General features: G+C 39.7%; 1 protein-coding gene across 7 annotated transcripts in view; it reads right to left on the reverse strand.

The window, feature by feature from the left end:
• EML4 (EMAP like 4) overlaps positions 1-12870 on the reverse strand; it is a 160749-nt gene extending 147879 nt beyond the window's left edge. For 6 of the 7 annotated variants that reach the window (XR_004971858.1, XM_036334748.1, XM_036334747.1 and 3 more), the window contains exon 1: positions 12558-12870. Coding sequence is in view for 5 of the 7 variants with exons in the window: in XM_036334748.1 (XP_036190641.1) it covers positions 12558-12582 (25 nt within the window). In the remaining 2 variants the exon portion in view is untranslated. Of the gene's footprint in view, positions 1-2927; positions 5690-12557 lie in introns of those variants that run through there. The other variant, XM_036334749.1, reaches the window with a different exon arrangement.
• Between the last annotated feature and the right edge of the window lie 368 nt (positions 12871-13238).

Raw genomic sequence — 13238 nt, forward strand, 5'->3', positions numbered from 1 at the left:
GTTAACAAAAGGAACAAAAGAAAGATCACCTTAACAAAAGAAAACACAGGAAGCATAAGTGGGCTATAACATGTATGTATCATCAAGTTTGTAAGCTAAAAGCTCATGCACTTTATTAAGGGCCTCATTCAGAAATCTATTATTTTACTCTGAGGAACATCTGATATCCTGTTATTCACAGTATCATCAACATTAGCAATATTTATTAGTTATGATCCTGTCCATGAAGGTGTGACACCACACAATTTAAATTTTACGTATAGGCCTTGAACTCTGGGTTCTTCTTTTTTTAAAAATATATTGATTTTTTTTACAGAGAGGAAGGGAGAGAGAGAGTTAGAAACATCGATGAGAGAGAAACATCGATCAGCTGCCTCCTGCACACGTCCTACTGGGGATGTACCTACAACCAAGGTACATGCCCTTGACCAGAATTGAACCTGGGACTTTTCAGTCCACAGGCCGACGCTCTATCCACTGAGCCAAATCGGTCAGGGATGGGTTCTTCCTTTTTGAGCTTCAAAACAATCCTTATGCAAGTCAAACCAGCTTTGTTATCTGGTTTCCCAACCTACAGCAGACTTAAAATTGGAAATAAAAAAGAGAGACCAGAAATAACCAATCCAGTAACAAGAAACACCCCTAGAGTCAAGAATACCATCTCCTGCCAAAAGGAACCACAATTTCTTAGGAAAAAAGCTGATTGCAGAATTAGACCAGAAAGAATAGAAGAAAAGCTTGAACATCTTGTCATATCGGAAAGCAAGGAAGCCAGCAAAAACCACTAGGATCAGGACTCAGGAGTCAATTTGAAGATGCTCCCACAGGCCAAAGATGGACAAATCTGAGCATTGAAAAAAAGGGAAAAAGAAAAGAGTAACAGTAGCAGACAGAAATACATCAAATATATAAAAATCCATTACATTCAATTTATAGGATATATAGAAGACAAAGAAGCGTGTTAAATACCATCAAAGAATACAATCAGCACTTGTGTTAAACTCTATAGGACAAAAGGTCTAGTTTCTTTAACAAATTGCAAAGGAAAAAATAAAATGGAAATGGAAATAAACAGATTAAAAGTCTTAAGAGACAGCAAATCTTGTTTAAATCTTCATGTAAACCACTATAAAGTGACACTTAAGAGAAAATCAGAGATATTTGTATATTTGATATTAAGAAATTACTGTCGCCCAGCCAGCATGGCTCAATGGCCAAGCGTCAACCTATGGACCAGGAGATCACAATTCGATTTCCGGCCAGGGCACATGTCGGGTCTGCGGGTTTGATCCCCAGTGTGGGGCATGTGGGAGGCAGCTGATCAATGATTCTCTCTCATTGATGCTTCTCTCTCCTTCTCCCTACCTCTCTGAAATCAATAAAAATAAAAAAAAGAAAGAAATTACTGTCAAATTTAAGGTCTGATAATGAAGGAAGAGTCCTATCTTTCAAGAGATATAAGTTCAAATATTATAAATGAGACTGTTAAAAAATAATAATTAAAAAGAAAGATTAAAGCACACTGACACAAGGTGACAAACAACAGCAAGAAGACAATTATAACTGATTTTCAGCTCCTCTGTTGGACTTGGACTTAGGCAAAAAAATAATCTTTGCAAATTCAGTTCTGGTGATTTCTGGATGGTTTGAATGTCAATTGCTTAGGAAGAAATTCCATCATACCCCACTCACATTTATAATAAGCTGGGGATTTTGTTTTTGTAAATGCTTGCCTCTACTTTGCAACAGTTTCCTTGTTAGTAATTGTGAAGAACCAAGGTGGGGAGCAGTACTAAAAATTAAGTAATGGTATAAATGTATACCAGAAACCTGATAGCAAGTTTCTCAACCTGTGGGTCGCAACCACCGGAAAACACATATAGCATATCAGATATTTACATTACGATTCATAACAGTAGCAAAATTACAGTTATGAAGTAGCAACGAAAAAAATTCATGGTTGGGGGTCACCACAACATGAGGAGCTGTATTAAAGGGTCGCGGCATTAGGAAGGTTGAGAACCACTAGAGTGTGTGGAGCAAACAGCCATACGCAAGTAGCTCTTAAAGGCACCACTAGTGATATTACAGCACAGAACCATGTCTAATGCTCATAATAATCACCATCAGCCATCAAGAATAAGTTAAATTATGTCCTACACACCCAGCTGAAGAACCAGATGTCCAAATAATGATGCATTAAAGTTTATATATTTGCTGAGAAGGAAAGATGATCACAATGTTTTAAGTGGAAAAAAGCATGGTTGATTTTGTGGCTGAAATATATTTTCTTTTAACCAAGTTCCTCACACACGCACCACCTAACAGTACCCTGCTCTCTAAGATAGTTGCTGATTGTTTAAATATAGACACAGGGTAGTAAGAAATATCCTGAATGACTTCTCATTGACAGCAAATACCTTCAAACTAATTTACATTAATAATCTAGTCGTGCATATGTTTAACTGTAAGATAAATATTATGCAGTAACAAAATTACAAAAGAACCATAAAAATGTTCACAAGCTTAAAATGACTTAATTCAAAACCTGAACCCTACTTAAAATTATATAAAGTAAATAGGCATGTGATTACAGACTGAATTGTGCACCTGAAACATCTCACTGTGTCAAATAGCAAGAAAGTCCTAAAAAAATGATGGGAACATGTCAAAACATTGCAGAAACCAGCATAAATGGGTACCCATGACCCAAAATGGACCCAATTTGAGCTTCAAAATAAACAGATTATGATCCATTAAAAAAAAAATAGAATACCTGAGTCCATACAGATATAAATAAACCAATAAATTGATGGTCTAATGAGAAACAGAATTACAAAATTTCAAAGCACTGCCTACAAAATACTTATTAATTACAAAAATATTTTTAAAGTAATTTTACAATGGAGAAGTCTGGCAAACACTACCTTAATCCAATGATCCAAATGGACATCACTAGTTAATGGGACAGTGAAAACTGCGTGCCATCTGACAGGATACAATGAAACAAAACACAGCTTCACTTCTGTGGCATTGGTGCCAAAGATACATAATTTGCATCTAATCAGGAGGAAACATCAAATTTAGGGCCATTTTGCAGAACAACTTGGCCTATAATCTTACAAAGTGTCAAGGTCACAAAACTCAAGGAAAGACTAAGAAACTGCTCCAGACTGAAGCAGACTAAGGCAACAGGACAACTAAATGCAACATTTGATTCTAAACTGGATCCTTTTGCCATAAAAGATATTATTAAGACAATTAGCAAAACTTGCATAGGCTGAGGATTATAGTAATGTATCAACATTAATTTCCTGTTTTGCTTGGTTATAGTATGGTTATCTAGGAGAATTTCCTTGTTTATAGGATGCACACACTAAAAGGTTAGCAGGTGACAGGGCGTCAGTTCTGCAATTTAATTCTGAAATTGTTAAAAGTATGAAAAAGACAGACACCCCTAGCTCTTGGGCTAGGTAGAGGCTGCAAACACATGTGAAACAAACGATGTGTAAGGTAGGGACGGGAGCTGCTTACCTGTCACACCACTTAGTGAGTATACACATCATCTATGGAACGCAAGCCCAGAGTGGCAAGATCATTCCATTTTTCAAGAGAAACCAAAGATCCAGATTTTTATGTGAAATTTCCCAATCTTTCAAACACTCAAAAGGGCCAAACAAAACATGTCTGTCGGCTAAATTTGAACCACAGCTGCCTCTGGCCCCGAGGCATGTTTCCCAAACTGAGGCCTAGGGATAAAAGGAAACCACATGATATACATGGAACATATTCTTGGGAGCCACAGTTTATCCCAAGAGTTTGCCTGGAATTTTTTGGGACAGGAGATATTTCTATTTCCATGTTTTTAAAATACTATATTATGGAGTAATATGTAAAGTTTGATTTTTAAAAAAATTTCAGTTGAAAGTAATTTCAAGCTTACAGAAAAAGTGTTAAGAACAAGAATATCCATAGTTTTTATACCTATTGTTAACATTTTACTCACTTGCTTTATTTGTACTTGAGTATCCTCCCATCCTCTGTCATCACTTCCTCCCTCTCTATGTCCCTCTCTATACGGCTATGTATACATACATGCATTTATATGTACATATATACTAGTAAAACACATATACATATTACACAATTTTGGGGGGGAACAAGTTGAGAGTAAATTACATATACCATGGCCCTTTTCCCCTGAAAACTCCAGTGTGTAGTGCCTAAGAATAAAATAGGATAGTTATCAACTTCAATAAATTTAATATTGATGCAATACTTTTATTTACCCAATCTACCATCCACTTTCTCATTTTGCCAAGTGATCCAATTATGCAATCATCCTTTATAGCATTATGCCCTCTAATACAAGATCCAGTCTAGAATCAGGTATTGCAGTTGCCATGTCTCTTTAATCTCCTTTAATCTGGAACATTTCCATAGTCTTCCTTTGTCTCTATAACATTAATACTTTTTAAAAAGAATTCAGCGTTTCCTCATGATCAGATTCAGGTTATGCATTACTTACTAGAGAACTGCATAAGTGATGTGTTCTCAGGGCATCACATTCAAAGGCACACAATGTCCACTAGTGCTATTTATTTTGATCATGCACTCAAGGTGTTATTTCACGACTGTATAGTGTTATGATATTTTTCCCCTTGCAACTAATAAGCAATATATAGATATTTAAGACCATACAAAAATCCTGCTCATCAAAATATCCCCTAGATTTAGCATCTATCAATGATTCCTATCTGAATCAATTCTTATTATAACGGTTGTGAAATTATCATATAAACTTTTAAGTTACATAAACTCCAAGTTTTGGCTACACCCCCAGATCCCTTAGGTGTAAGTGCTCAGTCTCCTCCACTTTAGAAGCACCATAGTGCAATGGTATGTGTGCAAGACTGAAATAATCAGGCACAGCCTCCTGAGGAGAGAAAAAAAAAGTGTGCTTGAGCCATGCCTTAAAGACCAGATACATTTTCAATAGCTAACGAGGGGAGAATCAGTCAAGAAATAGATAACTTCATCAGAAAAGCTAAAAACACAATATGGTAAATTATTTTGGAAAAAAAACATTTTTTTAAATCCTTTACAAAGTAAGTAACATATCCTAACCTATCAGTTTTATAAAACCACATTTCTGCATACTGAGTTTGCCTCAATTAAACTGATTCTAGCCCAGGTTGTGGCTCAATGGTTAAGCGTCGACCCATAAACCAACAGGTCCCCATTTCCAATCCGATCTCCTTCCCCCTTGGTCAAGGCACATGCCCAGGGTTGCAGGCTCCATCCACAGCAGGGGGTATACAGAAGTATCTCTCACTGATGTTTCCATTTCTCTATCCCTCTCTCTCTAAAATTAATAAAAACATATTTTAAACTGATTTTAGAACTATATATATTTTTTGCTGCTATTAACCGTATTCGAACTGTTATATTCAGATTCTAAAAAGTTCAAAAACAAAGAACACAATTTAATATAACTACTTCTGATTGTTCATCCTCTCACCTAGTCTCTCAAAGATGGGGATTAGCCACTAGAAGTGTACCTTTCATCTGACTGTGACCCATAGTAAGAAAACTTTACAACGTAATTCTAAGGTAAAAATATAAAACTGAAAGTTTCTTTAATCAACATTATGTGAAGCATCAATTTTTTTATGTTTCTTTCTTCCCCTCCTTATTCTTTTTTAAAATTTATTTTTATTTATTTATTTATTTTGGTTAATCCTCCTTGAGGATATTTTTCCATTGATTTTTAGAGAGTGGAAGGGAGGGAGGGAGGAGGGGGAGAAGGGGGGGGGGGGATATCAGTTGCCTCCAGCACACACCTTGACCAGGGCCAGGAATCGAGCCTGCAACCCAGGTATGTGTCCTAGACCAGAATCCAACCCGGGACCTTTCAGTCTTCGGGCCGATGCTCTATCCACTGAGCCAAACTCTTTATTCTTTTTAGTGTTGGTCTTAACCCCAAATAAATCAATTTCTAAATCCATAATAATAGTTCATACACAAGACCTGCACTTGAAAAACCATACCCTAGAACAGCCGTGGGCAAACTACAGGCCCGCAGGCCGGATCCGGCCAGTTTGAAATGAATAAAATTATTGGGGGGAAAAAAGACCGTACCCTTTTATGTAATGATGTTTACTTTGAATTTATATTAGTTCACACAAACACTCCATCCATGCTTTTGTTCCAGCACTCCGGTCCAGTTTAAGAACCCATTGTGGCCCTCGAGTCAAAAAGTTTGCCCACCCCTGCCCTAGAACCTAGCGTAGAGCTCTTTATCAGATGGCCAACAAATTTCTTCCCCAAATTTTACTCATCATGAAATCTCTACTGCTCTGCTGTGAAATTTCAGACACAAGAGTTAGCCTTCAACAGATTTGTAATTTGTCTGGAGAAATGAGACTTATAATAATTGTAAGACTTGTAATAATTATTTATACCTTATAAGAAGAGATATTCCATGATAAGTGCTCTAAGAATGCTCCTATGCTAAAAGTCCAAGGGGTAAATACTTTAGGCTGGGAATGAAAGCAACAAATAAGGAAGGGTGTTTAGAAAGTGATATTTGAATTAGACCTTGAAGGGTACTGGGAATGTCACAGGGATGAAAAAGTACCAACCAAATTTGGGAAACAAGAAATAGGTCATTGGCCCGGAAATATTAAGACAGCAGAACAAGATAATGGAGGGCCTCGAGAACAAGGCTAATGTTTGAAATTAGTCATTAAGGCAATGAAACAATCTAAAAGAGTGAAAGGCACAATCAAAGCACTGCTTTAGAAAGATTAATAGGAAGCTCCCCCCCCCCTCCATAAATGGAACAGGTGGCGGTTCTTGAGGCTATCAATAATCCAAACATGAAATAATATTAATTGTGGTGGTGAAAAAGGCAAGTAAGGGATGAGAAAATGTAACAAGAATTGACAAATCTTAGCAGAGATTTTAATGTGGTAGGCAAAAATGGTAAGGCATCAAACATGATTCTGACCTTTCAGGGCTGGGTAATACAGACAGTGGAAAATAAGGGAAAATGCTGATTTAGAGGAAGAGTAGTTCAGATTCAGGCATATTAGATATAATGCACCAGTGGGTTACAAAGTCAGTAAAATGGGGTAGGGAAAAGATATTGGTTGGACTCCATCAGAAAAATCTCAGTTCAAGCAAAATAATGGTTAGGATCCAATGGGGGGGGGGGGGGGCGGAAGAGTGCAAACTTATAGCTATAACATGATTTTAACTATGTAAAAAACTAGGCATAAAAAAAGACTAAAAACAAGAATATCAACATGTTAACATTAGATGCATACAGATGAATTAGAAATAACAATGTTTTCTTCTTTTGTACTGTTTTCATTATTTAAAATAATACAAATACAAACCTAACAAGTTAAGTCTCCCCATCTCTCTCCCCACCAAAAAATTGAAGAAAAAAATCTGGATCTAAATATCTTTTTTTTAATCTCAAACTCTTTGAACCTCAGTTTCCTTATCTACATAAGGGGAATTTCTTTTCTCCCCAGGTTACTGTGCAGATTAAATGAAATAAAGCTTTTTGTTAATTATATAGCAATAAGCAAAGTTAAGGCATTACAACAGTCTGAGACAACTAAACTATAGGACAAAGTATCATACATAGATTTAGAAATATACTATAGACAACTAAACTATAGGACAAAATATCATACATAGATTCAGAAATATACTATAGATATTCCACACTGAAGCAACAGTTGATGAAGATTATTTCCTTACTTTTTTAATGCCTTAAAATCCATCTAATTTAAAATCATAATGTTCTTCTCAAATTTCTTATGAACATTGAAGTTTTACATGTTACAGAAATGGACTCATATATATAAAATTAATATAGTACTTTCCCCACAAGTTATTCAAACTTAAATATAGACAGAAAAAGACCTAGTAATATTATTCCCTAATATTACTCCATTGTTTTAAAAAGCCAGGGTCTATAGAGATAAATTTAGCAATCTCCAAATGTTCTTTCAGAAGTTACAAGCTTGATACATTACACAGCATTCTAAATGGTGCTTTTCCCTCCTCTACTCCCATTTCAAGTACTTTACTTAAACTTAAACATATCTATTTAAAACTGGATAGTAAGCTCCTAAAAGGCTGATTTGTCCTTCCCCTAAGAACAAGCAAACATAGTACTGGTCATAAAATAGGTGTTAATCCACATACATGTACTCTAGCTAACTCATATTACAGATGCTGCAGGGACCATGTAAGAGTTATTATTCATGTCATGTAATATAACATAAGTCTATCTTCAGCCTTTTAAGAGACAACCAATAAGAAATTAAAAGTTAAGCCCTAACTGGTTTGGCTCAGCGGATAGAGCGTTGGCCTGCGGACTGAAGGATCCCAGGTTCGATTCCGGTCAAGGGCATGTACCTGGGTTGCGGGCACATCCCCAGTAGGAGATGTGCAGGAGGCAGCTGATCGATGTTTCTCTCTCATCGATGTTTCTAACTCTCTATCCCTCTCCCTTCCTCTCTATAAAATCAATAAAATATATTTTTTTAAAAAAAGAAATTAGCCCTGGCCGGTTTGGCTCAGTAGATAGAGCGTCGGCTTGTGGACTGAGGGGTCCCAGGTTCAATTCCGGTCAAGGGCATGTACCTTGGTTGCGGGCACATCCCCAGTAGGAGGTGTGCAGGAGGCAGCTGATCAATGTTTCTCTCTCATCAATGTTTCTAACTCTCTATCTCTCTTCCTTCCTCTCTGTAAAAAATCAATAAAATATTTTTTTTAAAAAAAGAAATTAAAAGTTTAAAGAAAATTCCCCAAATAATGTTATCACATGAGAAATATTGTATGTGACTAAATATATAAAGAATGCTTTAGACTAGATTTGTAGAAATCATAGGCTGCATTGTTCCTTTAAGAAAGCAAGAGTATATGAGATAAGAATCATAGTCCTAATACTGTAATGTTAAAAATATTTTCTTAAAATATTTCATAAATTGAAGCATACTGCTACTATTTGTTCATATATCCTGCACTCAGAATGTTATGTTTCTTATACTAACCCTACAATATCATTCATGACAATCTTTCTTCAGAAAATAAATTTTTGAGTTTTATTTGGGGGTTTTAAAAAAATCTTTGGAGCAGAAACAGTTAAAACTGACACAGTTAACTATATGTTGTCTTTAACTTACTTTAGTATAAAGTAGTAAATTCCAAGATAAAACTCTGAAAATTAAAACCTTTATTTTTAAAAGACAATAAAAAGACTAAGCATGAAATGCACCTATCCCCTGCCTTATGAAAATCAATAAAAAAGCCATGTCAATAGCTTCCCACTTTTGCACATATCCCTACGATTTAAAATATATACTGTATGTACATTTTGTACGTGTATGTATACATATATAGTGATTTGGAGGCTGGACATCAAGATAGATTGCTCAAGGAACTCCCCCACCACACACACACACACACACACACACACACACACACACACACACAGAAAGTTTTTAAAAAATAGTTTCCAAAGTGCTGCCATTTTTAATTATAATTCGTAAATGAAAGGCTACTAGCCTAAGGGAAATTCCAAAGTACAAGCACCTGCCAGCCAAGTTGCCTGAAACTTATCAGCTGCAGAGATTTAAAGCATCCTTTAGTTGTTTTTACGTAAAACAAAAGTTATACAACTGGCATATTATTTCAATGTAGTGCACATAACATGGCCAGTCACTTAACATTCCTCTCTATTATTTCAAAAACCACTACACACACTTTTAATTGGCATTAGACATCTTATAAAATGCACATAATAGAATGTTTTCTTTATCTAAACACTCAACAAGGGTACAGTTTAAATTTTAAAAGGTTTCCACTTACAAAGTGATTTACCATAAGATTCCCTTAAATAATCAGTTTCTCTAGAATCATTCTGTTTATAAAGCACTCAACTTTTCTGCTTATAAAAATACAGTTTTATCACTATAAAACTACCTTTTTAAGAACCCATCTAGTGTATAAAAAGAGATTCACACATACACTTCCTTGAGAATAAACAAACGCTTTCAATACTTGTGACCCCAGAAGAACTTCACATGTTTTGAATTCTTGTTTGGTTAAATAAAAGTTTTTAAACATCTACTAGAATACAAGTGCTTGCCTTTACATTCATAGCTCTCCTGATGATAAAATAAAGATCAATGTAACTCTCAGCTCTAGGCTAATGAACTGCAGAGAACAGAACAGGCAATCTGGCAAGAGCGAGCAAAGCTCTGCTTAAAGGCTACCAGTAAAATATACCAGCACTATCCCCCCCCACCCCAACCCTTTAAGGTTTCAATTAAGATGAGGCCTAGTTTTTCTCTTGTAACAAGGGGCACAGAAAGAAAAAGCACAGTGCTCCTGCTGAGAAGTATCTTCATCAAGATCAGCTCCAGAAATACTGCCAGGAACCATTTCTTTCCCTCTCTGCTGACACAGGTTCCTCTCTTTAGAGACCAGCATCCCCCCTGTTGCTGATCAACACCATATCTAAAGAAAGGAAAAGTTTCATCAATGTACCACTGAAAGGATGGCATCAAATGAATAAGAAAAAAAAATCCAATACTCAGGTCAACCCTAATGCTTTTTATGAAACGTGGGAGCCCCAACTAAAATTCACCTTCATCTAAGTGGCCTCATGAATTGGCAAGAGGGATAAAGTTATTTAACAAGGCATATCCACTATTTCAAAATAAAACTTAGTGCCCCAACTGATGAGAGACTCCCTCAAAACACAGAAGAGGAAGCTTTGGCAAGTCCCTACCAACAGGAGAGAAGCAGAACAGCTAATTCTACTGGGAGTAGTGATTCCACCATTCCTACAGGCTGAGGAGCCAGCATCCCTCAAGGCACTCAATGTTTGCCCCAGTGTACGATCACCCACTTGCCACCATGTAAGACAAGTCTTTAGGTCCAATATAATTGGCAAATAAATTCAGGCAGGAGGGCGGGAAAAAGCAGTGAATAGTTGATGCCTTTTTAAAAGGAGCCTAAGTGAGGGCATGGGGGGGGGGGGGGGTTGGGGATCACGTGGGGATAAGGACACATATGTAGTATCTTAATCAATAAAAAATATATTTTAAAAAATAAAATAAAAGGAGCCTAAGAATGAAGCCACCTCACTATGCAAGGAATCAAAGACTAGAAAATGGACAACAGGTGCCTTTGGGGGGGAAAGAGTAACACGCAGCTGCCTAATTTAGGATTTCACTCTCCGAGCACTCTAACGTTGTTTTCTTCCCAAAGAAAGGGCCCCAGTTACAGTGTTTTGCCATTTAATACTTATAATGGGCCCACTGCTCTTGGGCTGACTTTTTCACTTGAGATTTAAAAACCCATCTAATCCCAACATGGCCCGATCGTGCACTGACCCAGGAACATGAACCCACTAGGGGCTGGTAATCAAGAAATGCAAAAAGAAGGTGTTTGCATACAAGCTACCTCTAAATAGAATACTCCGAATACAAATCCAGCAGCAGGTATCACATAACTGCAGGATCAGCCAGAGCAGAAACGGTTTCTCTCACCATCACCACAATCGAGCTCAATCTTTACAGTAACCGGATTCCGGTGGCCTCGAAGAACAGGAATTCCAGACACAGGTTAGAGGGGTCCCCCGAGTACCAGCCTCAAGTTCTGGTTCCCGGAGCCAGTTACAAAATTTGCCACCTTTATTTGGGTGAAAGGGGACACAAAGGATACTCGAGCCTACTTCAGAACCTCTTCCCTTTCTCCATTCCACAAAGACAGCAGACTCCAAAAATGGAGAATCCTTTCTTCCCCTGACAAAGGCCCCCTTTCCTATGCATTCACCGGGCAGGATTACGTCTCCCCAACATGCTGGCAAAGCCAGAAAAAAGAAAAAAAAATCCTGCTTTCGTTCCTCTTAAAGAGGGTCCCCCAACACCGAGGCCACCTCTCCCTTCTCTGTATTAAACAAGTGATGCTTCGGTGTTTCTGGTTCTCTCCACCGCTGCAAAATGTTCAGAGAAGTGAGGGGAAGTTGTCAGCTACTGAAAGATGCAAGAAGTCTCCAAAAGTCAAAGCGAAGACGGGGAGTTTGGGGGTGCCTCCTTCTTGAGAAGACACTAAAAAGGGGGGCTCTGCGTGGGTAAGGGGTGTCCCAACTCCGAGAGTTCAGAGTGTGGAAAAAAGGGAGGAATGTTATACCTCGAAAAAAGGTCTGTGTGGGGGGAGCCCTGAGTGTATGGGGACGGGCGTACCAGCTCTCGGAGAGGAGGGGTTCCCGCTTTGGGGAGAGGAGGGCCAGGCACCGAGGGGCGCTGCGAGGAAAGCGGGGTCTCACCGAGGAGGGCCGGGCAGGGGGGAGGGGTTCCGAGGCCACCGCAGCCAGCGGAGGGGCGGCAGCCTCGAGGGGAACATGTGCAGTGGAACCACCGCCATCCCGAGGGGCAGGGTGGAGAGCAGGGCCTGGGCTGTCTGGAGAGGCAACCAAGTTTCCAGCCTGGGCAGCCCAGGGAGGATTTCCCAGCCGTACTCACCGAGGCTGCCGGCGAAACCGTCCATCTTGCGGGGGAAAGCGCCGGGCTCCGGGCTCAGCGGGGCGGGCACTTCATTCAGCGGACGGAGAGAGTGGCCGACGCGGAGCCTGACCCGCTCGCTCTTTCAGTGGCCCGGCTCGGCTCCCAGCCCCCGCCCTCGTCGTCCGCCCGTCTGCCCGTCCGTCGGTCCGCCTCCGGAGAGTCAGTCGCGGCCGCCGGGGCCACTTCCCCGTCAGGTTGAGAGCCGCGCCGCTCCGCCGCCTGCCCAGCCTCCCTTCCAGGCAGCAGCCGCGAGCGCCGCGCCGCGCCGCGCCCCGCCCCCGCGCCCGCGCGCAGCAAGAGCCCCGCCCCCGCGCACGCCGTCACGTTTCCGACTCCGCCCCCCACGTGACGACACGGAGGCGGGGTCTTGGCGACCCTTCCTTCTCACCTTGCCTCGGCCTGGGATTCCTCCCACCTCGCGCGGGACTGGTGGCTGCGCTTGCGCAGTGGGCTTGCTGAGGACCTGGGACTACTTGGGTCTGAAAGCTAGTTGAGAATGGGTGGGGGTAAGGAGGGACCTCTGACGTGGGATCTTCAGGAGCATGGAGCCCAAGATCTGGGGAGTCCAAGTCTGGAGCCCCCTCCTACCAGGAGATGGTCACCCTGTTTATACTGCTAGGACACTGAAGAGGCAACCAC

Source organism: Myotis myotis, unplaced genomic scaffold (assembly GCF_014108235.1).
Source record: "Myotis myotis isolate mMyoMyo1 unplaced genomic scaffold, mMyoMyo1.p scaffold_m19_p_14, whole genome shotgun sequence".
Taxonomy (NCBI): Eukaryota; Metazoa; Chordata; class Mammalia; order Chiroptera; family Vespertilionidae; genus Myotis; species Myotis myotis.